This window comes from Rana temporaria, chromosome 1 (genome assembly GCF_905171775.1).
Source record: "Rana temporaria chromosome 1, aRanTem1.1, whole genome shotgun sequence".
Classification (NCBI taxonomy): Eukaryota; Metazoa; Chordata; class Amphibia; order Anura; family Ranidae; genus Rana; species Rana temporaria.
The window spans coordinates 488,969,971-488,993,156 of record NC_053489.1 but is presented as its reverse complement, the minus strand read 5'-3'; the positions used below and the strand labels follow the sequence as shown (position 1 = coordinate 488,993,156).

General features: G+C 41.4%; 1 protein-coding gene across 1 annotated transcript in view; it reads left to right on the top strand.

Moving 5' to 3' along the window:
* PRSS12 (serine protease 12) overlaps nucleotides 1–23,186 on the top strand; it is a 227,433-nt gene that overhangs the window by 58,637 nt on the left and 145,610 nt on the right. Inside the window, exons 2-3 of the mRNA XM_040330091.1 lie at nucleotides 13,701–13,845; nucleotides 22,433–22,605. Coding sequence (XP_040186025.1) covers nucleotides 13,701–13,845; nucleotides 22,433–22,605 — 318 coding nt within the window. The remainder of the gene's footprint in view (nucleotides 1–13,700; nucleotides 13,846–22,432; nucleotides 22,606–23,186) is intronic.

The window sequence follows — 23,186 nt, the reverse complement described above, 5'->3', positions numbered from 1 at the left end:
CACCTGATGGGATAAAAGTAGTCCATGTGTCAGGCCTGAACACAGTCTTCAACAGGACAGTGGAACTCAGAACGTAGGAAAGGAAAATCAATTAGCAGGTAATATAGTGGGTATAGTAAAAGGGGCAAATTTCTCTGAGATCTGGATTATGATGTCTGTATACAGTGTCCATGTGTTGCTGACAAGAAGGCGGCTTTGGCAGTAGCCCGGTCACCAGATCCTGAAGGCAGTTGGCACACACAGGCAGGATGGATGCAGCGTGGATGTAGATTCAACGGTCAATGTGGGAACCCTCGGCACAGTCCCTCATTCGCCCATGTCAGGGCTAAAGGTCTTATGATGTTGCTCAGCGATGTGATCCCTCACAGGTGGGGGCAGCAATGACTCCCAGGCTCCTGGCAGGCCGCAAACACAGCGGCCAAGCGGCAATTTGAACACCCACAGATCAATCCCAGGGAGAAGAGAGCAGGCTTGTTCAGATCACTTATTTTATAGCCTAATGGAGGTAATGTCCTCTGGATTATACTATAGTAGCCGACACCTGAATGAATGAATGAGTAACTTGTATAGCGATACAAACACGAACTAAATCGCATCAAGGCTACATGTGTAAATATTAACATCGCACAACCTAGAAAACACAATGAAAACAGTCATATAGAAAACAAATATGGTGTAAAGCCAGTTAAAACACAGAGATGTCCAGTAATTTGGGTTGGTTGGCTAAGAAACACCAAAAACTGATTGTACAGTGCTTTTTAAAACTTGATATGGCCCTCTTGGTTAGGGTTTCCAGATAGAAAAGTGTCCCAACTCCTACCAAAACTAGAAAAATAAAGCCTTAACATTCCTATAAAATTATCCAAAGAACTACAATATTTAAAAGCACCAAAACAACATCTTATATGTATTTATTCACATTTAGAGGTGCAGTTAATCAGTAAGAAATGACTAAAAACCACCTAGTGTGGCAAAGCTGCTCATGATTTACTCCAAGTGAGTATATTAGGTAGTTTGAAGCTATGAATAATGTATAAAATGTACTGATGCTATATTGCAGCTGTTCAGGGACGTGGATGCAGTTGGCAGGTAACATCTGCGATATTGCCTATACTTTATGTATATGTCAGGTAAAAAATTACAAACAGGGACTTTGTAGTAAATCTACAAATTGAATTTGCTTGATTTTCTTGAAAAAAAAAAAAGGAAACAACATACAATGAGATACTTATATAATGTATACAGTTTTACTGTTGTAGCAATTTGGAATATTTAATAGATCAAAAGAATAGCTTTACCACCATTTTGGTTGGTTAAGTTAGGCCAAGTATACATGCTGAGATTATTATACCTGCTGGTTGAATGAACAAAAAAAAAACAATGTGCGATGCATGGATTTCTCCTACTATGCTGTTGTATTCTGACAGTCAAGCAATGATCTAATGCTGGTTTTCTATTGATCGACTTGTGTACATCTAGCCTGTTGTATTTTTCCCGAACAATCAGTGCCACGGCTATGGCTGGCAACAATGATCATTGTATTCTGCCGACCGGGAAGGCTCCTCATCTGCAGAATAAAATAGCTTAGCAGAAAGGGTTCCCCCATCTACAGCGAATGTGTGGATGGGGGAATTGGCCCATTTGTTTTTTCACTCAACCCACTGGTTGAGGGAAAATAAAATGTATTATGTATGGCCAGCCTTAACAAACAACTTCTTAATGTTGCTAGAGAAAATACAGAGGAGAAATTAGATCTATTTGGTTATCCTGGATTTACTTCACTGCTACTGCGTCCTTTTAGTCTCGCCAAATGCGGACGGAAAGGTCTAGATGAGGTGAAGGTAAGCCAGGTTGCACAAGCCCACACCCTACCCCAACTTTCTGTCACCTTCCTGCCCTCCTTCATGTCCACCTCCTTTTACAACCATTTCCCCTTCTAACTTACACCTTAACCTGTCCAATGTTTCATGAGATATATATATATATATATATACTATTCCTTGTCAAGGGGACTAAGTTTCTCACTGTTATTCTGCTAGACTTTGTAAAAACATTCTCTGTAAGTGCCGATTCACACAGAGGCGACCTGTCAGGCAACTTAGCCACCTGACATTGCAATAGAACTGTTCTAATAGGAGCGACTCAAGTCGCTCGGACTTAGAAAAAGGGCAAGGAGAGCATTAATCAGAGATGCAGCCAAGAGGCCCATGGTAACTCTGGAGGAGCTGCAGAGATCCACAGCTCAGGTGGCAGAATCTGTCCACAGGACAGCTATTAGTTGTGCACTTCACAAAGAGTAGCACTTCACAAAGAGTAGCAAAAAAAAAGCCATTGTTGAAAAAAAGCCATAAGAAGTCCGGTTTTCAATTTGTGAGAAGCCACGTGGGGGACACAGCAAACAAGTGAAAGAAGGTGCTCTGGTCAATTGAGACCAAAACTGAACTTTTTGGCCTAAAAGCAAATCTCTATTTGTGGAGGAAAACTAACACTGCACATCACCCTGAACACCATCCCCACCGTGAAACATGGTGGTGGCAGCATCATGTTGTGGGGATGCTTTTCTTCAGCAGCAACAGTGAAGCTGGTCAGAACTGATGGGAGGATGGATGGAGCCTAATACAGGACAATCTTAGAAGAAAACATTTTAAGAGTCTGCAAAAGACTTGAGACTGGTGGAGGTTCACCTTCCTGCAAGAAAAATACCCTAAACATACAGCCAGAGCTACATTGGAATGTTTTAGATAAAAACATATTCATGTGTTAGGATTGCCCACTCAAAGTCCAGACCTAAATCCAATTGAGAATCTTTGGCAAGACTTGAAAATTGCTGTTCACAGACGCTCTTCATCCAATCTGACAGATCTTGAGATATTTTGCAAAGAAGAATGGGCAACAAAAATGTCACTCTCTAGATGTGCAAAGGTGGTGAAGACATATACAAAAAGACTTGCAGCTGTAATTGCAGTTAAAGGTGGTTCTACAAAGTATTGACTCAGGGGGGTTGAATACAAATGCACACCACACTTTTCACATATTTATTTGTAAAAACTTTTGAAAACCATTTATCATTTTCCTTCCACTTCACAATAATGTGCCACTTTGTGTTGGTCTATCACATAAAATCCCAATAAAATACATTTACGTTTTTGGTTGTAACATGACAAAATGTGGAGCATTTCAAGTGGTATGAATACTTTTTCAAGGTACTGTATATTGTTGCATTCAGACGACTCATTCTATGTAACCAAATATTTTCACCCACTACTTGTTTGAAACTACATTGTGATATACTGTAGTTGTATTATTATTAAGATTTTTGATGTTATTACATGTGTGTTCTAGGAGAAAAGTTTTTGCGTAATGATCAGTACAATACTACCGTATAGATGTGTTTAAACACGTAAAGATGCATATGTGTACATCACTTGTTTTCATGATAAATAATTTTTCTCCTTTGTTTAGACTTAATCTATGCACTAACAAATGCTTATACATGCGTTTATACACGTAAGTGCCTAAAGCACATGTTTTTAGATGGCGATTTTTGGATTCTGTGTTACGCAAAAGCAGCTCATGTTTACGTACCTGTGTGAATGGCTCCATTGAAAACAAGGAAACTGCTTTCAGATCCATGATTAAATACTACTGTGTTTTTTATGTGTCAATGAAGTCTTAAAAAAAAGAAAGTTGTTGTTTTTCCCAAAAAAGGGGGTACTGATGTCAAAGGTTTGACAGAACAACGTGATAAGTGGGTTGGAGCAAGGAATGTAAAGATGGGTCAAATGAGAGGTGGCACCAGGTTATTTATCGCCATTGTAGGGTTTCCCGGATAAAGTGATAAAAGTGGAAATAAACACACTTTTTCATCTTTTACCTACAGGTAAGCCTGTAATAAGGCTTACTATAGTTACTGTGGATATCTCCTAAACTTGCCAGACTTTCAGAGCCGTGCCGTAAGCGGCGGCTCCTGGCCGCGACAGACGTCATCGTGCCGCCGGACACTCATGTAGCTGGAGGCTGCGAACTCGGAAGGAAGACCAGGTGAATATGGAAGCCCTCTCAGCGGTAACAGCGCAACGCTGGAGGACATTGTTTTAAAGTGGTTGTTATCATCCCAATTGATAGATGACAACCTTTGTTATAGTGTTTGTGCTTTATAAAAAAAATCTACCTGATTTCACAGCACCTCCCGGTGCTCACGTGATTCCTGGTTTTCTCCTCTCCCTGTCTGACAGCTCCAGTATGCAGGGCCGAGAACCCCCTCTGGCGTCAGCCGGGGAGGAGAGAGTTGGGAGTCATCTGAGCACTGGAAGGCGATGTGAGATCAGGTAGAAATCAGCTTTTTTTAATTAATAAAGCACAAACACTAGGACACAGGTTATTATCTAACAATGGGGATGATATAAAGATCACGTCGTTTTGTAGCCATGGGGAGGAGAGGGGGGAGGAGAACAGAGAGAGGCACACAAGAGCAGATAGCAGGCTGCAGTTGACAGAGGCACGTAAACTGACCACAGTGTCAGGGCTCAGCAGCCATGATATACAGGGGAGAAGGCAGAACCAGGCAAGATCAGACAGGTTTTTTAGGTGATTGAAGGGCCAAATTACACAGCACAAACACTGTGCTGTTATTCATGCTTTAAAGGAACAGGACCCATTATTTTATTTTTTAGGGTAACAAACACTTTAAGGTAAGTCTTTCATAATGTGCTAGCATGTGATGCATACTGGAACATTATGACATTGCCTTGCAGGTGTCATGAAAATTCCACTCTACGCTGCACATAATCCATGTCTCCTGCGCTAACACATCGTCCTTTCAGATTCTTGGTATAATGCATCTTGGTTAACTCCTGTTTCCCGTATAAATACCACAGACATGACCCCAATCCTTACATCATTAGCTCCACAGCTCGACTGCCTGCCTCTCCCAAGCACAGCCACCTTGTTTTCATTCATGGGCAACAAAAGGAATGACAAACAGGAATTCATGGCCCCAACAGCCAATCACTTCCTCCATGTGAAATGACAACACAGGAAATGATAACACAGGAAATTACAACAGTAAATGGGAGGGCATCCGTAGGAGTGGGAGGGGAGAAGTGCACATGTCTCACCCACTTGAGGCATGTACACTGCCCCCCACCCAGCCACATGCATTCACATCCACCATCTTGGTCAGCATGGAGCCTATTCAATACTGCTCAGTGCTCAGCATATCCAGTATCTAGTAAGATCATTCTATTTGTTCTTACAGACTTGAGGCGATCTGCGGGGACATTGCAACTGCTGTTGTCAATATAAGGTACAAGTGTACCAACAAGGCAGATATCAATGTCCTCTTATAAAAGCAGATATGTATCCAAAAGCGATAACGTAACCACAACAGAGAATTAATATGCTACTCTCGTTATGCAGACTTTGCTTCTTTAATGTGCATAGACATTTAAAGGCAAGAAGCCCAGCACATTGCGCTTGATACTTACAAACTGGGAACACACCGACAACACGTCTCCAAGCCCATGAGAAGGTTTTCATACTGATGGTTTTACCGCTGGTCCTGATTCAACCCAAGTGCGCTCTGCTAGAGCGCTCCTCGGTTAAATCAGACACAGGGAGACAGATGACAATCTATAAAACACACACCTTAGAATAAAATGTCCACATAAGTCAATATAATAAAATTTCCACAACACAGGGGATTTTTTTAATTTTTTAACTGTGGTTTACTGCCGCTTTAGGCACCAGCCCTATTATAGTGACTAATGTGAAGATGCGCTGATTTAAAGTGAAGTAGTTAGTAGGGTTTGACTAACAATATTAAACTCCTATGATTTGTGTTATTATTACCATTATAGTACTCTAGCAGGCTGTACCACGGATAGTAATATACTGTGCTGCTTTTACTGTGAATTAAAGGTTTATTATGTTTTTATAGCCCTGTGCATGAAATAAGACTCTAGCTAAAAAATTTATTGCACATTTTAGGAAAATGATTAGTCTGACTTGTTTCAGGCAAGAAAGATACTTTTCTTTTCAGACACATTTTTGATGCAATATTAAAGTGGTGCTGCAGTTTCACCTTAACCCTAGACTTCTTCAATCTGCTTTCCTAAGTCATTTCAACAAGAGCTCCGAGGCTTTCATTTTTTTTGGCACAAAGTAGCTCTGTCCTCGGAAGCTCATTGAAAGCTGCTGCCACTTAAACGACTAAGAACAGATGGAACCCAAGCAGTGCAGCATTCTGCCGACCCTCATAGGGGTACAAACGGGAGAGTCTTTCACTTTGTGAAAGTGGAAAATCCTTTTAAATTGCAAAAGCTATTTCCAGCCAACATACTTTGAATAGGACGGGATATTCCCAAACTTACTGCCCTGTTAATTGAATGATGGCCTCTAGGTCATCTATATCAGCAGAGTTTTCTGTAAAAATGAATAAACCATCAAACAAAAACAAAAAAAAAAATCAAACTTACCACAAAATGATATAAATGCACTTCCAATGAACTTTACAAAACAACAAGTGAGAACTAAAAGTTACAGGGGATAAAAATATAAAATCCCACATAGAGGTACATTAATCTGCAACATTAATGTATTTTTTATGGTCCTATTGATATAGAAAGGCTTTCTGCTCTCTACAATGGCTTGATATAAAAGATGACTTAATCAATAAACTGTGCTACACTTCAAATGATTTGTTTTTCTGTCAGTTTCAGAACTTTGGTCATTTCCTTCTAACAACAAAAATATGTGAAGCGCTGCCAGATTTCTGAGGGCAATTTTCGGACTTATTATTGATCCAAAAATATGCAATTTCCTGATAAACAGCTGTTGTGTTCAAATAAGTGTAAAACTTGATTATTAAAGCTAGTTATACATTTGAAACCACCTAAGGCAATCTGCAGTGGAGGATTTATTTGAATGTGTTGTTACTCCTTTGTTCAAGGAATGGATTAAACTAATTTTTAAACAGTCAACACATGAATATTTATAAGCATCATTCTGTGCGAGGTAACGCATTGTTTTATTAGGCTGATTACTGATGGAGGCAAAGAAATTGCTCATATTTAAAACAACATTACTTCCATGAGCTTATCATAAGCAAATCCTATCTGACAAAGAGATGTAAAGAGTAATTTAATTGTTATTTATTTCAGGTACTTATATAGCGCCACCAGTTTATGCAGCGCTTTTACATACTGTATACATTGTACATTCACATCAGTCCCTACACTCAAGGAGCTTACAATCTAAGGTCCCTAACTCACATTCATACATACAAATACTAGGGCCAATTTAGACAAGATTCAATTAACCTACCAGCATGTCTTTGGAGTGTGGGAGGAAACCGGAGTACCCGCCGGAAACCCACGTAGGCACAGAGAGAACATGCAAACTCCAAGCAGGTAGTGTCATGGTTGAGATTCAAACCAGTGACCCTTTTTACTGCTAGGCGAAAGGGATATCCACTACACCACTGTGCCGTCCTGTAATGATAATAAGATAAAAAAAAAATGATTTTTGATCTTCCTTAATATTTGTGTGCAGATCTGTCTGACTTGTAAAGAATAATGCCCTTCAGAAATCTAGAAGACCAAGTAAATGTGCTGTATATTTTACTAAGGATAGTTATATACAATATGCATAGATTTCTCTTATTCAGCCTGTAGGCTGAATAAATGAGATCTAATAGATTTCTCTAGCCAGCTATTGTATTCAGACAATCACAGTACCTGAAGCTGTCTAGATACCTGAAAATGTGACAGTTTTTTATAGGATGCAATAGCTGTTCAGCCGACAGTTTTACACCTGGCTCCTTGATTTTTCTATTGGCGTTTGACGAGCCAAATAGTATGACAGGGTCATTCAGGGCATGAATTTTGGCCCTGGGTAGCACTGACGGATGAAATGTGAGCTGTAAATGGCCAGTCTAAGTGATCATTCATGAATACACTCAATGAACTTTGTAGAATTCTGTACATTTAAAAAACCTTTATGCATATATGCAGACAAATTAAAGCGTATGTAATGTAATCTGATTTGTGAAACCGTTTGTTTATCACTAGTGAAGATTCTTGCAAGCTTGCATTTCATTTCTATTCAGTATTCCAGTTAACAGTATTACTTTAAAGTCTAACTCATGCCATAAATATTAACCCCCATCCCTACTAATGGAGAACATAGTTTTTTTTTTTATTATTATATTATATATTTTATTATATACAGTCTGTATATATATATATATATATATATATATATATATATATATATATATATATATATATATATATATACATACACACAAACACATTATCTCACAAAGTGAGTACACCCCTCACATTTTTGTAATTTTTTTATTATATCTTTTCATGTGACAACACTGAAGAAATTACACTTTGCTACAATGTAAAGTAGTAAGTGTTCAGCTTATATAACAGTGTACATTTGCTGTCCCCTCAAAATAACTCAACACACAGTTATTAATGTCTAAATTGCTGGCAACAAAAGTGAGTACACCCCTAAGTAAAAATGTCCAAATTGGGCCCAATTAGCCATTTTCCCTCCTCAGTGTCATGTGACCCATTAGTGTTACAAGGTCTCAGGTGTGAATAGGGAGCACGTGTTAAATTTGGTGTTATCACTCTCACCCTCTCTTACTGGTTACTGGAAGTTTAACATGGCACCTCATGGCAAAGAACTCTCTGAGGATCTGAAAAAAAGAATTGTTGCTCTACATAAAGGTGTCCTAGGCTATAAGAAGATTTCCAAGACCTTGAATGGCCAAGATCATACAGCAGTTTAACAGGACAGGTTCCACTCAGAACAGGCCTCGCCATGGTTGACCAAAGAAGTTGAGTGCACATGCTCAGCCTCATATCCAGAGGTTGTCTTTGGAAAATAGACATATGAATGCTGCCAACATTGCTACAGAGGTGGGGGGTCAGCCTGCTGGTGTTCAGATGGTGTCAACCGTGTGTGGGGAAAACCAGGTGAGGAGTACAAAGACAAGACAGTCAAGCATGGTGGTGGGAGTGTCCTGTTCTGGGGTTGCATGAGTGCTGTGGGCACTGGGGAGCTACAGTTCATTGAGGGAACCATGAATGCCAACATGTACTGTGACATACTGAAGCAGAGCATGATCCCCTCCCTTAGGAGACTGGACCGCAGGGCAGTATTCCAACATGAATACGACTCCAAACACACCTCCAAGACAACCACTGCCTTGCTAAAGAAGCTGAGGGTAAAGGTGATGGACTGGCCAAGCAAGTCTCCAGACCTAAACCCTATTGAGCATCTATGGGGCATCCTCAAATGGAAGGTGGAGGAGCGCAAGGTCTCTAACATCCACCAGCTCCGTGATATCATCATGGAGGCGTGAAAGAGGACTCCTGTGGCAACCCATGAAGCTCTGGTGATCTCCATGCCCAAGAGGGTTAAGGCAGTGCTGGAAAATAATGGTGGTCACACAAAATGTTGACACTTTGGTCCCAATTTGGACATTTTCATTTAGGGGTGTACTCACTTTTGTTGCCAGAGGTTTAGACATTAATGGCTGTGTGTTGAGTTATTTTGAGCAGACAGCAAATTTACACTGGTATACAAGCTGTACACTCACTACTTTACATTGTAGCAAAGTATAATTTCTTCAGTGATGTCACATAAAGAAGATATAGTAAAATACTTACAAAAATGTGAGGGTTTGTACTCACTTTTGTGTAAATAGATATACATATATATATATCGTTTTATATATATATATATATATATATATATATATATATATTTATATATATATATATATATATATATATATATATATTTATATATATATACAGTACCTGACAAAAGTCTTGTCGCTTGTGTACAAATTGACGTGAAGTTCCGCTAAAATATATTTCTAATCACGATTTTGTTACAAGAAATGGGTCATTTTTATCCCAACAGCTTTTGTAATAATGTTTCAGTGCAAAACAAAACTGCCAAAAAGTATTCTAATATTCACAGCTTGGTAAAGCCCATTGAGTCAATTTTTGCCAAGACATAAGTGTTGGCGCCTTGTTATATGAGCTTCACCTGTGACTAATAATGGATCAATTAGGTCTCAGGTGTGTATAAAAAGAACACCAGTACACTAGACCTTCTCAACTGCAACTAGACCTCTGCAAATAGGCCTAAGATTCACCCGGAGACTAAAGTGTTGATTATCAAGAGGCTGAAGACCAGATCCACTGCTGATGTGGCAGACACCTTCAATGTGTCTCACCGTCAAGTTCAGAGGATAAAAAAAAGATTTGAAGAGACTGGAGACGTTTTGGACAAGGCCAGGTCAGGCCGACTCCGCAAGACAACTGCTCGAGAGGACCGTTTGTTGGCTCCAAAATCCAAGGCCAGACCATTTTCCACTGCAGCAGAGCTCCACGAGACCTGGTCACCTGAAGTCCCTGTGTCAACCAGAACAGTTTGTCGGATTCTGTCTCGAAATGGCCTCCATGGTCGAATCAGTGCCCATAAGCCAGCACTAAATAAAAGACAATTGAAAAACCGTGTGGCATTTGCCAAGGGCCACATCCTGCTAAAAGGATGGACTCTGGAAAAGTGGCAGAAGGTGGATTTTTCAGATGTATCTTCTGTTGAATTACACCACAGTCGCCGCAAATATTGCAGGAGATCTACTGGAACCCGCATGGAGCCGAGATTTACCCAGAAAACAGTAAAGTTTGGTGGAGGCAAAATCATGGTCTGTGGTTACATCCAGTATGGGGGTGTGTGAGGGATCTGCAGGGTGGAAGGCAACATCAATTGTCTAAAATACCAAGAAATCTTAGCTACCTCTTATATTCCCAACCATAAAAAAGGCCAAATTTTGCAGCACGATGGTGCTCCATCGCATACTTCCATCTCCACATCAAAGTTCCTTAAGGCGAAGAAGATCAAGATGCTCCAGGATTGGCCAGCCCAGTCACCAGACATGAACATCATTGAGCATACAGTATGTGGTGTAGGATGAAAGAGGAAGCATGGTAGATGAAACCAAAGAATATTGATGAACTCTGGGAGGCATGCAAGACTGTTTTCTTTGCTATTCCTGATGACTTCATCAATAAATTGTATGAATCCTTGCCAAACCGCATAGATGCTGTCCTTTAAGCTCATAGAAGTCATACAAGATATTACATTTGCATCTCACAGCACCACTACTTAATTTACTGACATATTTTTGGATTTTCAGTAAAGTTGTTCAATTTCTGTATAGGCGACAAAACTTTTGTCTTTTGCCAAAATGTGACCTTTCTGTCTTGATTAAATGATAAATCTTTTTTCAGTGCAATAAATTTATTTCAGTGCATTAAACATCATTTGGGAGGGCTTTAGCTTTTCATATGAGCTATTTCTAACACCAATTGATTAATTAAAAGTAAGGTTAATAGCAGGAGTTTCTACAAAATAGAGAAGCAACAAGACTTTTATCAGGGACTGTATATACACTGTAGTTTTTGTTATATTCTAAGGTATTTTTAGTCTAGACACAGAAATACTGACTGGACTCCATGGTGCCAAAGCAGGCGGTCCAGTTCTCTGCTCTTTTAGCGCTAGAATGTGGGCAGGCACTCCTACTAGTGTCCACTTCTCATTGTCATAATGTGGCCACTGGTCCAGCACTGATTACAGTACAGGTATAGTGATGCTGGCATGAGGGGAGGCAATTATACTAGTTGGATCTGCAGACCGGTCATCAGAACTGGAACCAGAAGGAAGAATATTACAGGGCAGAGAAGTAAGATCAGTATTACTGTTTGCTAACCCATCCTTTTCAAGAAAGGAGCAATCAATTTTTTTTTTTTTTAGCATGGAGCCAGCAATTTTTATTATTAGTGCCTGAGCTAGGCTTTGAAGCTGAGCACTAAGAACAGCTAAATACACAGTTGAACTGTTTTTTATCGGTCAAAGAATTTGTGATATTGTCCAACTACTTTTGTGATCCACACACATCTGCAAGACAGCACAACCTGGACAGTGACAACACTTTCTCTGGCAGAGTTAAAGAATACAGTGGTGTCACCTCCCTGCTCACAGGCTTCTGGCTGAACAGTAGGGCCCAGATTCACATAGGAGAGCACATCTTTGTGGGGGCGTAATGTATCCTATTTACGTTACGCCTCCGCAACTTTGACAGGCAAGTGCAGTATTCTCAAAGCAAAATTGCGGCGGCGTAGCGTAAATAGGCCGGTGTAAGCCCGCTTAATTCAAATGTGGAAGATGTGGGCGTGTATTATGTAAATGTATTGTGACCCCACGTAAATGACGCTTTCTCCGAACGGTGCATGCACCGTCCGTGAAAGTATCCCAGTGCGCATGCTCCAAATTAACCCGCAAAAAGCCAATGCTTTCGACTGGAACGTAAATTATGCACAGCCCTATTCGCGAACGACGTAATCGACGGGAAATTCGACGCTGGCCCGACGTCCATACTTAACATTGGTACGCCTCATCTACGCCTCATAGAGCAGGTATTTTACGCCGGAAAAAGCCTTACGTGAACAGCGTATCTGTACTGCGACGGCCGGGCCTACGTTCGTGAATAGGCGTATCTAGCTCATTTACATATTTCTAAGCGTAAATCAGCGTACACGCCCCTAGCGGCCAGCATAAATATGCAGTTAAGATATGACGGCGTAGGAGACTTACGCTGGTCGTATCTTATACAAATTCTGACGTATCTGATTCTTTGAATCAGGCGCCAAGATATGACGCCTCACGCTCAGAGATACGACGGCGTATCTGGAGATACGCCGTCGTATCTCCTACGTGAATCTGGGCCTAAGGCTCCATGCACACTGGACTTAAAAAACGTTGATTCTACAGGCGTTTGACGTTTTTTTCTCCTGCCTCTAGAAGCACTTCTATTGTCCTAAAAAAACGTTGGCACTTGACGTTCAGAAGAGATAAGAGGAGTTTAGGAGAGACTGACGTTTTTACAGCTCCTAAACTCCTCCAGGAAACGCGATAGAGAAGGTTTTTTTTTCCTGCTTCTGAACGTCCCTGACAGAAAACGCCTGTAGCAGTCAATAATGTGCAAAGACACATAGAGCACAATAGAAGTGCTTCTAGAGGCAGGAGAAAAAAATGTCAAACGCCTGTAGAATCAACGTTTTTTAAGTCCAGTGTGCATGGAGCCTAAAAACTTTTGCAGAGGGGAGTGTAGTGCAAAAAACGCCTATAAACTAAACTCTCATAGACTCGCCTAAACTTTGTACAATATGCTTTCATTTTGCGTCTTTTATGCCACGTTTTTCAAGCTAAAAACGTTGACGTTTTTTCTGCTCCTAGTGTGCATGGAGCCTTAAAGAATCAAGGACACATAAACTCTGCTCGTTCACTGCAGCTATAAACGTTTGTACAGTATGATAAAGAGATATATTTTGCAATGCTAACAAAGCCTTTGTGTTTAATAATATCAGACCTAGATATAAAATGCACTCTATTACATCCTTACATTTAGAAAACATTCCTTTTCAAATATTTCTGATGACCTTACAATTTATGTCTGTGCCTTTCAAATTAACTGTGATGTGAATAGAGTCTTTACCCTCAAGCAGATTGTCAGCATCAGGGGAATACATACATTTCTAAACTCAGTAGGATGCCATTTATTTAGCCATACTACATCATCTAAATGCATTTTTAACAATTAACAGGGTCAGTGCGTCTACGAGGGAACCAGAAAAGCGAGTCAGAGGGAAACGTAGTGGAAGTCTATGTGAATGGTGCCTGGGGAACCATATGCAGCAGCCAGTGGGATGATAATGATGCCTCTGTCGTATGTCGTCAGCTTGAATATGGGTAAGTGTTTCTATAAATTGTGTATGCAATAGTGACTATTCTAAAGGGTACCTGCTGTACTGTGAAAATATGTAGGCTGCCATTTCTGACCTTTTCTATTGAAAGTGCTGGTTGCCTGGCTGTTCTGCTGATCCAAAGGCTACAATACTTTGACTCATAACAAATAGGCAAATTGGGAATTTTGACTTTACTGTTACCTAAAGTGATAATAATCCCTCCTTGAAAAAAATAAAAGAATAAATGTAGCTGCATACCTGATGTCATCATCTACAGCAGTGGTCATCAACCCTGCCCTACAGGGCCCACTAACAGGCCAGGTTTTATGTATTACCTTGGGGAGATGCAGTCTAGAATACAACAATCACTGAGCAGCAAATGATATCACCTGTGATGTATTTCAGTTATCTTGCAAACCTGGCCTGTTAGTGGGCCCTGTAGGGCAGGGTTGATGACCACTGGTCTACAGCAGTGGTCAACAACCCTGTCCTCAGGGCCCACTAACAGGCCAGGTTTTATGTATTACCTTGGGGAGATGCAGACTAGAATACTGCAATCACTGAGGAGCAAATGATATCACCTGTCATGTATTTCACTTATCTTACAAAAGTGGCCTGTTAGTGGGCCCTGAGGACAGGGATGATGACCACTGGTCTACAGAATAAACAGCCTGTGAAAGTTTTCTCTGTGTAGTTTCTGTCTGTAGGGTGATCCCTTTACCTTTTAGTGTTTCCCTAGTGCCACCCCAAAGTGGCCGAGACTGTACACACACCCCCATCTTGGTTCTTTGCTCCTGGGATGCACATGAAGTAGGGGCGCTTGTGCTTCTATTGGCTTTGCGCATTTGCAGAACAGGCTGTTGGCACTATTACTGGCTGGTGCAACGGGGGCCACTGATGTTTAGTGCGCATACAGTACAAGTATATATTACAGATCAATCAGCGCAATTGAAAACCTAGCTACAGCAGCTGAACACTGAGGGTCAAATTATCAAATCCCCAAATGACAATAATGTTAAAAAGCAGTGCAGTGCAAAAAAAACATTAAATTACAGATAAATGAGAGTCCGTAATGTTCACATTAAAATGAATGATAAAACAGTCATAACACAAATAAGTGCTTCTATGGATGATATACAAGGTGATCATGTGACAACCTCCACCGGTGATATTCCTAGCAGCTCACCTCAATGTGTGGACCCCTGAATCAATCAGTCACACAGGCATTTCCCTCACAAGGGTGTAACAGCTGGATATGCTTAACGCTGGAGAGAAGTACCATACACTCTATTGGTAATAAGATCCCATGTATTCTGACCGTAAGATCTGGTTCATCGGTACATGGAATAGAAGCAGCAGAATATAGTGCTCCACGATTGATAAAATAATTTATTTGATTTAAAAAAGTTTCACTTACAAGCATCGCACTGAACCCAGTGTCAGGTGACAAGGCAGATAGTAAACAAACCCACGAGGATCAATGAGAAGACAGGGGTGATGTCACGCTAGTCACTTGGTTCCAAATGCGTTGCATCCCAGTGTGCGGGACTTCATCAGCGCCCTAGGACGCAACGCGTACGGAACCATGTGAATAGCGTGATGTCACCCGTGTCTTCTCGTTGATCCTCGTGGGTTTGTTTACCCTCTGCCTTGTCACCTGACACTGGGTTCGGTGCGATGCTTGTAAGTGCAACTTTTTAATTAAAATAAATGATTTTATCAAATGGAGAGGCCTATATTCTGCTGCTTCTATTCCATGTACCAATGAACCGGAGCTTGCGGTCAGAATACAGGGGATCTTATTATCAATAGAGTATACTTCTCTCCAGCGTTTAGCATATCCAGTGATTCAGCTGTTACACCCTTGTGGGGGGAAATGCCTGTGTCACTGATTGATTCAGGGGTCCACACATTGAGGTGAGCTGCTGAGAATATCGCCGTGGACGTTGTCACATGATCACCTTGTATCTCGTCTATAGAAGCACCTATTTGGACACGTTGTGGTGTTTTATCATTCATTTTATGAACATTATGGACTCTCTCAATGATCTGTAATTTAATATGTTGTTTTCACTGCTTTTTAACGTGTACAGTACAAGCTGCTGGTGCAGAGTCTGGCTGGACTATACATGGTATAGGTCGCTGGCGCTATGTTTGGCTGTTTCATACACAGTACTGCACTTAGATTTCTAAGTGTAGTATTGCACATGCATCAGCTGGACAGTGCCAGAGCATAGAAAGACCAGTGGCCAGTATTGCACATGTGCTGTGTGCATTCAGCCTTCGGACATACTGCACATACTGTATGTCTTGTATTTTGTATCTATTGCCCATGTGATGGCTGGACACATCTGTGCACAGGATGCACTCCCAGGATTAAGTTCAGGGAAGATTGATGGAGGAAGGCAGGAAGGTCTAACGAAAGTAATTGAAAAGTGGGGATTTGAGGCATAGTATATATAGTATATATATATATTTTAACTACTATTTCGGTGGAATAGTTTATTGCAATTTTAACTTTCTACGCACATATTTTAAGTTATGGGCTCTGAAAAACTGAGGTTGGAGAAAGCCAGGCAAGTAGCATTTTCATTAACTGGTCAGAAATGGCAGCCCCTAACTTTCTCTCAGCACAGGTTTTCTTTAAATGCTTCTACAAATTACTAAACAATTTCCTGTCTGTTTCTGATCACCCATAATAACTTGAAAAGCTCTTATCTTGTACAGTACAAGACACAGGAAAGATAGACCCTGAGTTAAAGGCTGCTCATTTCAGGGGATTGGATGCTGGCAAAGCATTTGGTCATGCCCCCTTGGGCATACTTCTTTATTTCTGCCCCACCCCACGAGACCTCAGTTCTCTGGTAGTATCATGTAGATGGTTGACCTCTGTTCCTTATGCAGAAGCTCCCATGTTTAACTAGTTCTTAATTACGTTAAATTATTCAATCAACTCAATAAGCTCATAACTGCTTTCTGCTTTAACGATAGAAGCAGTGCATCCAGATTGGTACAACCTCTGTAATACCTTGGGAACTGTACCTGGACCCCACACTGTAGTGGCAGACTGTTCACTCACCTTGGAACAATGTGTGTAGTTAGCTGCAGGTACAGGAATGTGGTCCATTCCTATGGTTCCCAGACCCTAAAGCCTGGACCCATATGGGGGATCAGCAATGTGGAAAGGAAAGAAAGGTCAGTCTGTTATCAGTCCATTATCGAATCCTCATAGCAAGTATGAGACTTAAAAGAGAAGGATAATTTAAAAATAACAAACACACATCCTGACCTAGGTGAATGCAGCCATGTTGTGATGCTGAATCTGTACCCCATCACCTCTAAGACCGAAAACTGAGCAATCAAAGACCACAGTTCCCAGTCTTCATCGCGTAGAGAGCTGGTGACTGTCAGTCACCGGCTCTCTGCTCTGCCCCTCCAACGCTCACTGGAGCTCTGGGCTGTGCAGGGGGAGGGAGAGGCTGGCTCAGGCTCTCAGTGGCACACTGAAAGGCTGAGCCAGCTTCTAGTCAGGCATCTGAGTAGATCCTGACATTAAAGTCAGGATCCCGCTAAAATCTGGACCAGCTGAGTGATGTCAGCTGACAGCAGATTTTAGCCCACTGTCGGCTGAATACGGGTAATAGGAGTGCAGAACTGAGTGCTTGCCTGTGATACACAGAATAAGTATGGCCAACAGAGCTTACCCCAATTCTGCACCCTGTTTCATTAGTATCCCACAGGCAAATACCCTCACTGATAGAAATGGCGGAAACCAGGTGCAAGGGAACTGCAGCAAAAGCTCAGGCATACATTCTCTGTACCAGTGGGCTGCAAAGCACTCAAACTGTTCTGCGTGACATTGCACTGAAGCAGAACCTTATTTTAACACTGGTCTTTGAATCTGATTCAGACACACAACTAGCGACCTACTTGACCAAGGCAGATTTCTTTGCAACTATGGCCCGGATTCAGGTAGATTTGCCCCTTAGTTACGGAGGCGCAGGGCAGCGTTTTTGCCCTGCGCCCCCGGAAATTTCCTGCGCTACATGCGATTCACGGAGCAGTAGCTCCGTAAATTGCGCGTGCGCTGTGTAAACTTGCCCTGCGTAAGGGCGCCTAATGTAAATGATCCCGTAGGGGGCGGGAATCATTTAAATTAGGCACGCTCCCGCGCCGAGCGTAGAGCGCATGCTCCGTCGGGAAACTTTCCCGACGTGCATTGCGGCAAATGACGTCGCAAGGATGTCATTTGCTTCAAAGTGAACGTGAATGGCGTCCAGCGCCATTCAAGAATCACTTACGCAAATTATGTAAAATTCGAACGTCGCGACGCGGGAACGACGAGTATACTTTAGCATTGGCTGCCCCTGCTATTAGAAGGGGCAGCCTTACGCTAAACACACCGTATGGAAACGACGTAAATTGCGTACGCAATTTGCATACTATACACTGAGCACAATGGGAGCGCCCCCTAGCGGCCATCGCAAGAATGCAGCCTAAGATATGCGTTGCATAAGAGCCTTATGCCACGCAGATTTTTGGCTGCAGTCAGCGTTACGATGTTCCTGAATCAGGAGCATTCGTAACGCCGGGGCAAGTAAGCAATTGCGCTGTGTAACCTATGGTTACACAGGCGCAATTGCTTCTTGAATCCGGGCCTATGTCTGAATTTCTAGGACTAGGACTAGGATTTGCACTGAAAGACATTACACATGTTTCATTTTAAAAAACGTAAAAAAAGACCCATGTGCCTTCCAGTTGTACATTGCACAGTTCCCGAATGGTTGCTGTTTATTAGCCAGTTAGTAGCAGTAAAATCCATGTGCACAGCATGACTCCCGTGTGAACTAGGACGTATGTTTACATATATGGACATACCTTTGCACTTCATTTCACTTAACTTTACACTTCAAATCTCACGCTTGTTCAAGTAAAGAAAATTATTAAAACAGGAGAGGACTAAAAGAACAAGTGTTCTTTTTAAGCCAAAGGCAAAACAAATGATCTAATGTGTACTTTTGGCTGCTAACTTGTAAGCCGCTAAATGCATGACTTTTTTCCTCTAAGGTCACCCTTTACTTAGATGATGGTTGCCTTTTATCAGTGTTCCCACAATCATGATTTGTACATAGTAATAAACAAATGCAGCTAGTGTTTTCCTAATACGCATTATTACTAGTAGTTTTAATCTGTAAAATGGTCACAGTAAAATATTAAACCTGTAAATGTGTTCTGTTTTGTATAATAGAATAGTTAATACTGTTTTATAATTGATAAACGACTTCAAGCTAAACAAAAATCTTTGCATCATCCGCTTCAATACAGCAAAGTAAAACAACATTGGACGTTCTTCTTTTTTTTTTTCTAGCTTTGTGTACCCGGGTTTCCATGGTGTAGTGTTTTTTTCTTCCTGTTAAGGGTGCCGCGATGAGGTGAGTCATATCCTGCGGCGCCTGAGTTCCTGGGAGATGTGTGTCATCATTCCCAGGAGTCAGTGGACATCGCATAGCATTGTGTTATTTCCAAACAGGAAATGATGCGATGCAAGGCCGTGCTATGCGCTATTTATAAAAAGGGCTAACAAATTCTTGTTGCCAACCAGAGACACAATCGCGCACCGCATCTTGTGTTTTATGCGCATGAGCAAGATCGGGAGTTGCATGCTGGGTAACCAGCAAAACCTTATCCCGGAAGAACACACTAGTGGGCTTCACATGCCCACAGTTAAGATTGGAACGCGATGACAATCGAATATAAAGGTTAGTTTTAGCAAAAGAAATCTGCAATACTACAGCAACTTTGCATAGAATTACCATTTATACAGTGCCTTGAAAAAAGTATTCATGCCCCTTGAAATTTTACCCATTTTTTCATGTTACAACCAAAAACATAAATGTATTTTATTGGGATTTTATGTGATAGACCCACACAAAGTTTCACATGTTTGTGAAATGGAAGGACAATGATAAATGGTTTTCATTTTTTTTTATAAATATGTGAAAAGTGTGGTGTGCATTTGTATCCAGCCCCCTTTACTCTATTATCCCTAACTAAAGTCTAATGGAACTAATTGCCTTCAGAAGTCACCTAATTAGTAAATAGAGTCCACCTGTGTGTAATTTAATCTCAGTATAAATACAGCTGTTCTGTGAAGCCCTCAGAGGTTTGTTAGAAAACCTTAGTGAACAAACAGCATCAGGAACACCAAGGAACACACCAGACAGGTCAGGGATAAAATTATGAAAAACTTTAAAGCAGGGTTAGGTTATAATAAAATATCCCAAGCTTTGAACATCTCACAGAGCACTGTTCAATCCAATCCATCATCCGAGAATGGAAAGAGTATGGCACAAATACAAACCTACCAAGATGGCCGTCCACCTAAACTGACAGGCCGGGCAAGGAGAGCATTAATCAGAGAAGCAGCCAAGAGGCCCATAGTAACTCTGGAGGATCTGCAGAGATCCACAGCTCAGATGGGATAATCTGTCCACAGGACAACTATTAGTTGTGCACTCCACAAATCTGGCATTTATGGAAGAGTGGCAAGAAGAAAGACATTATTAAAAGAAAGGCATAAGCAGTTCAATTTACAGTTTGCGAGAAGCCATGTGGGGGACACAGCAAACATGTGGAAGAAGGCGCTCTGAACAGATGAGACCAAAATGGAACTTTTTGGCCTAAAACGCTATGTGTGGCAGAAAATTAACACTGCACATCACCCTGAACACACCATCCCAATCGTGAAACATGGTGGTGGCAGCATCATGTTGTGAGAATGCTTTTCTTCAGCAGGGACAGGGAAGCTGGTCAGAGTTGATGGGAAGATGGATGGAGCCAAATACAGGGCAATCTTAGAAAAAAACCTGTGAGGCCCCATACACACCATAGAATCCATCCGCAGATAAATCCCAGCAAATGGGTTTCAGCGGATAGATCCTATGGTGTGTACACGCCAGCGGATCTTTATCCGCGGATATATCTCCCCTGGGATGGATTCCAGCAGATCGGATATTCGCTGACATGCACAACAAATCCATCTGCTGGAATCCATCCCAACGGATGGATCCGCTGGTCTGTACAGACTCACCGAATCCATCCGTCCGAAGGGATCCCCCGCATGCGTCATAATGATTTGACGCATGCGTGGAATTCCTTATATGACAGCGTCGCGCACGTCGCCGCGTCATAATCGCGGCGACGGCGCGACACGTCATCGCCAGAGGATTTCAGCGTGGATTTCAATGCGATGGTGTGTACACACCATCGCATGAAAATCTGCCGAAATCCACGAGAGGATTTATCCGCGGAAACGGTCCGCTGGACCGTATTCGCGGATAAATTCTATCGTGTGTATGGGGCCTTAGAGTCTGCAAAAGACTTGAGAATGGAGCAAAGGTTCACCTTCCAGCAGGATAACAACCCTAAGCATACAATCAGAGCTACAATAGAATGGTTTAGATCAAAGCATATTCATGTGTTAAAAATGGCCCAGTCAAATTCCAGACCTAAATCCAATTGAGAATCTGTGGACTTGAAAATTGTTGTTCACAGACACTCTCCATCCAATCTGACAGAGCTTGAGCTATTTTGCAAAGAAGAATGGGCAGAAATGTCATTCTCTAGATGTGCAAAGCTGGTAGAGACATATCCAAAAAGACTTGCAGCTGTAATTGCAGAGAAAGGCGGTTCTACAAAGTATTGACTCAGAGGGGCTGAATACAAATGCACACCACACTTTTCACATAGTTATTTGTAAAAAATTTGGAGGACCATTTATCATTTTCCTTCCACTTCACAATTATGTGCCACGTTGTGTTGGTCTATCACATAAAATCCTAATAAAGTACTTTTAATAAAGTAACGTTTTTGGTTGTAACATGACAAAATGTGGAGAATTTCAAGGGGTATGAATACTTTTTTAAGACACTGTAAAAGTTAGTAACATGACGGGGGTCTTTTAAAGAAAAAAAAATTACGTCTGGAGCTCCGCTTAATTGTAAGTTCTAGCACCGGACGTTCGGCGCTAACTGTACTGTACGAGGGATAAAAAGTGTTTTACGCAACACAGCAATGGCTGCACATTGCGCACACTTCATTAGCATTCATTTGTTTTTATAATGCAAATCACCAAAAATATGTTTTTGGCCAGAGTTCAGTTTTCAGTTAATACTCCTAATGCCTTGTACACACGGACGGACTTTTGAACATGCAAAAGTCTGCCGTGAGTCCGTCGGAAGTCCGACGGAAAGAAAGAGAACAGATTCTAAGGTCTGTCGGACTTCCGACGAAAATAATGAGATGGAGGCTACACACTGCCGTACTTTGCAAGAAAAAAAGCCTGTCTGACTTTTTTTCTCTGAAAGTTAGGCCATGTGTACGAGGCAACAGTCTTACCAATTAAAATGTTCAGAAAATGAATGGTTGCTATGGATTATTGAACACTGGGTATAGTAATTTAAAATTTCTTATCAAATTAGCCCGGTATATAGTTTTAGTGAAATTGTTGTTTCTGTATTAAGTCATTTGCATGAAAATGTGAATGACATGTTAATAAAATAATTGCTGAATTCCATTCTATGTCTTTTCAGAAATAGAGGAGAAGCGAAGAAGATACCAATATCTGGAAGGATTCCAGCTATCTGGAATGACGTACGTTGCCGTGGCGGTGAAGAACATATTCTTATGTGTGAAAAAAACATCTGGCTGGGTGGGGCATGTCCGCAGGAAGTTGCAGCTGCAGTCACATGTAGTTCTACACATGGTAAATAAACATTACTTAGCATGCAATTCCTATCTACACTACAGGGAGACGGACAATTACAGAAAATTAAACTCTCTATATACTAAATATTCTGCACTATACCATTGTGATGACCTTGACTAAATTACTGAGAATGATAGAAGTACTGCAGACACTACCGATTCCACTGTTAGGGGAAAAAATGAGTACCCACCTTCCTCAACAGCTGTCAAATATGTCCGAAGTCAGTGATGGTGAACCTTGGCACCCCAGATGTTTTGGAACTACATTTCCCATGATGCTCATGCACTCTTCAGTGTAGTTGAGCATCATGGGAAATGTAGTTCCAAAACATCTGGGGTGCCAAGGTTCACCGTATGGTGCTTAAAGTGGAACTTAGAGAGGAAGTAAACCCTGATGGGTTTTACTAACTTCCTTCCATACTAGCACATTATGTGACCCTTACCTTCAAACGAAACCCATGCTGTCCCTGCTAGTGGCCACATCCATGTTCGCCCCTCTTCCTTCTGGGGGGGCAGACTCTGACTCTGTGACTGGCGTGACATCACTCCCACGTGGGAGCCACCAGTCACGGCACTCGG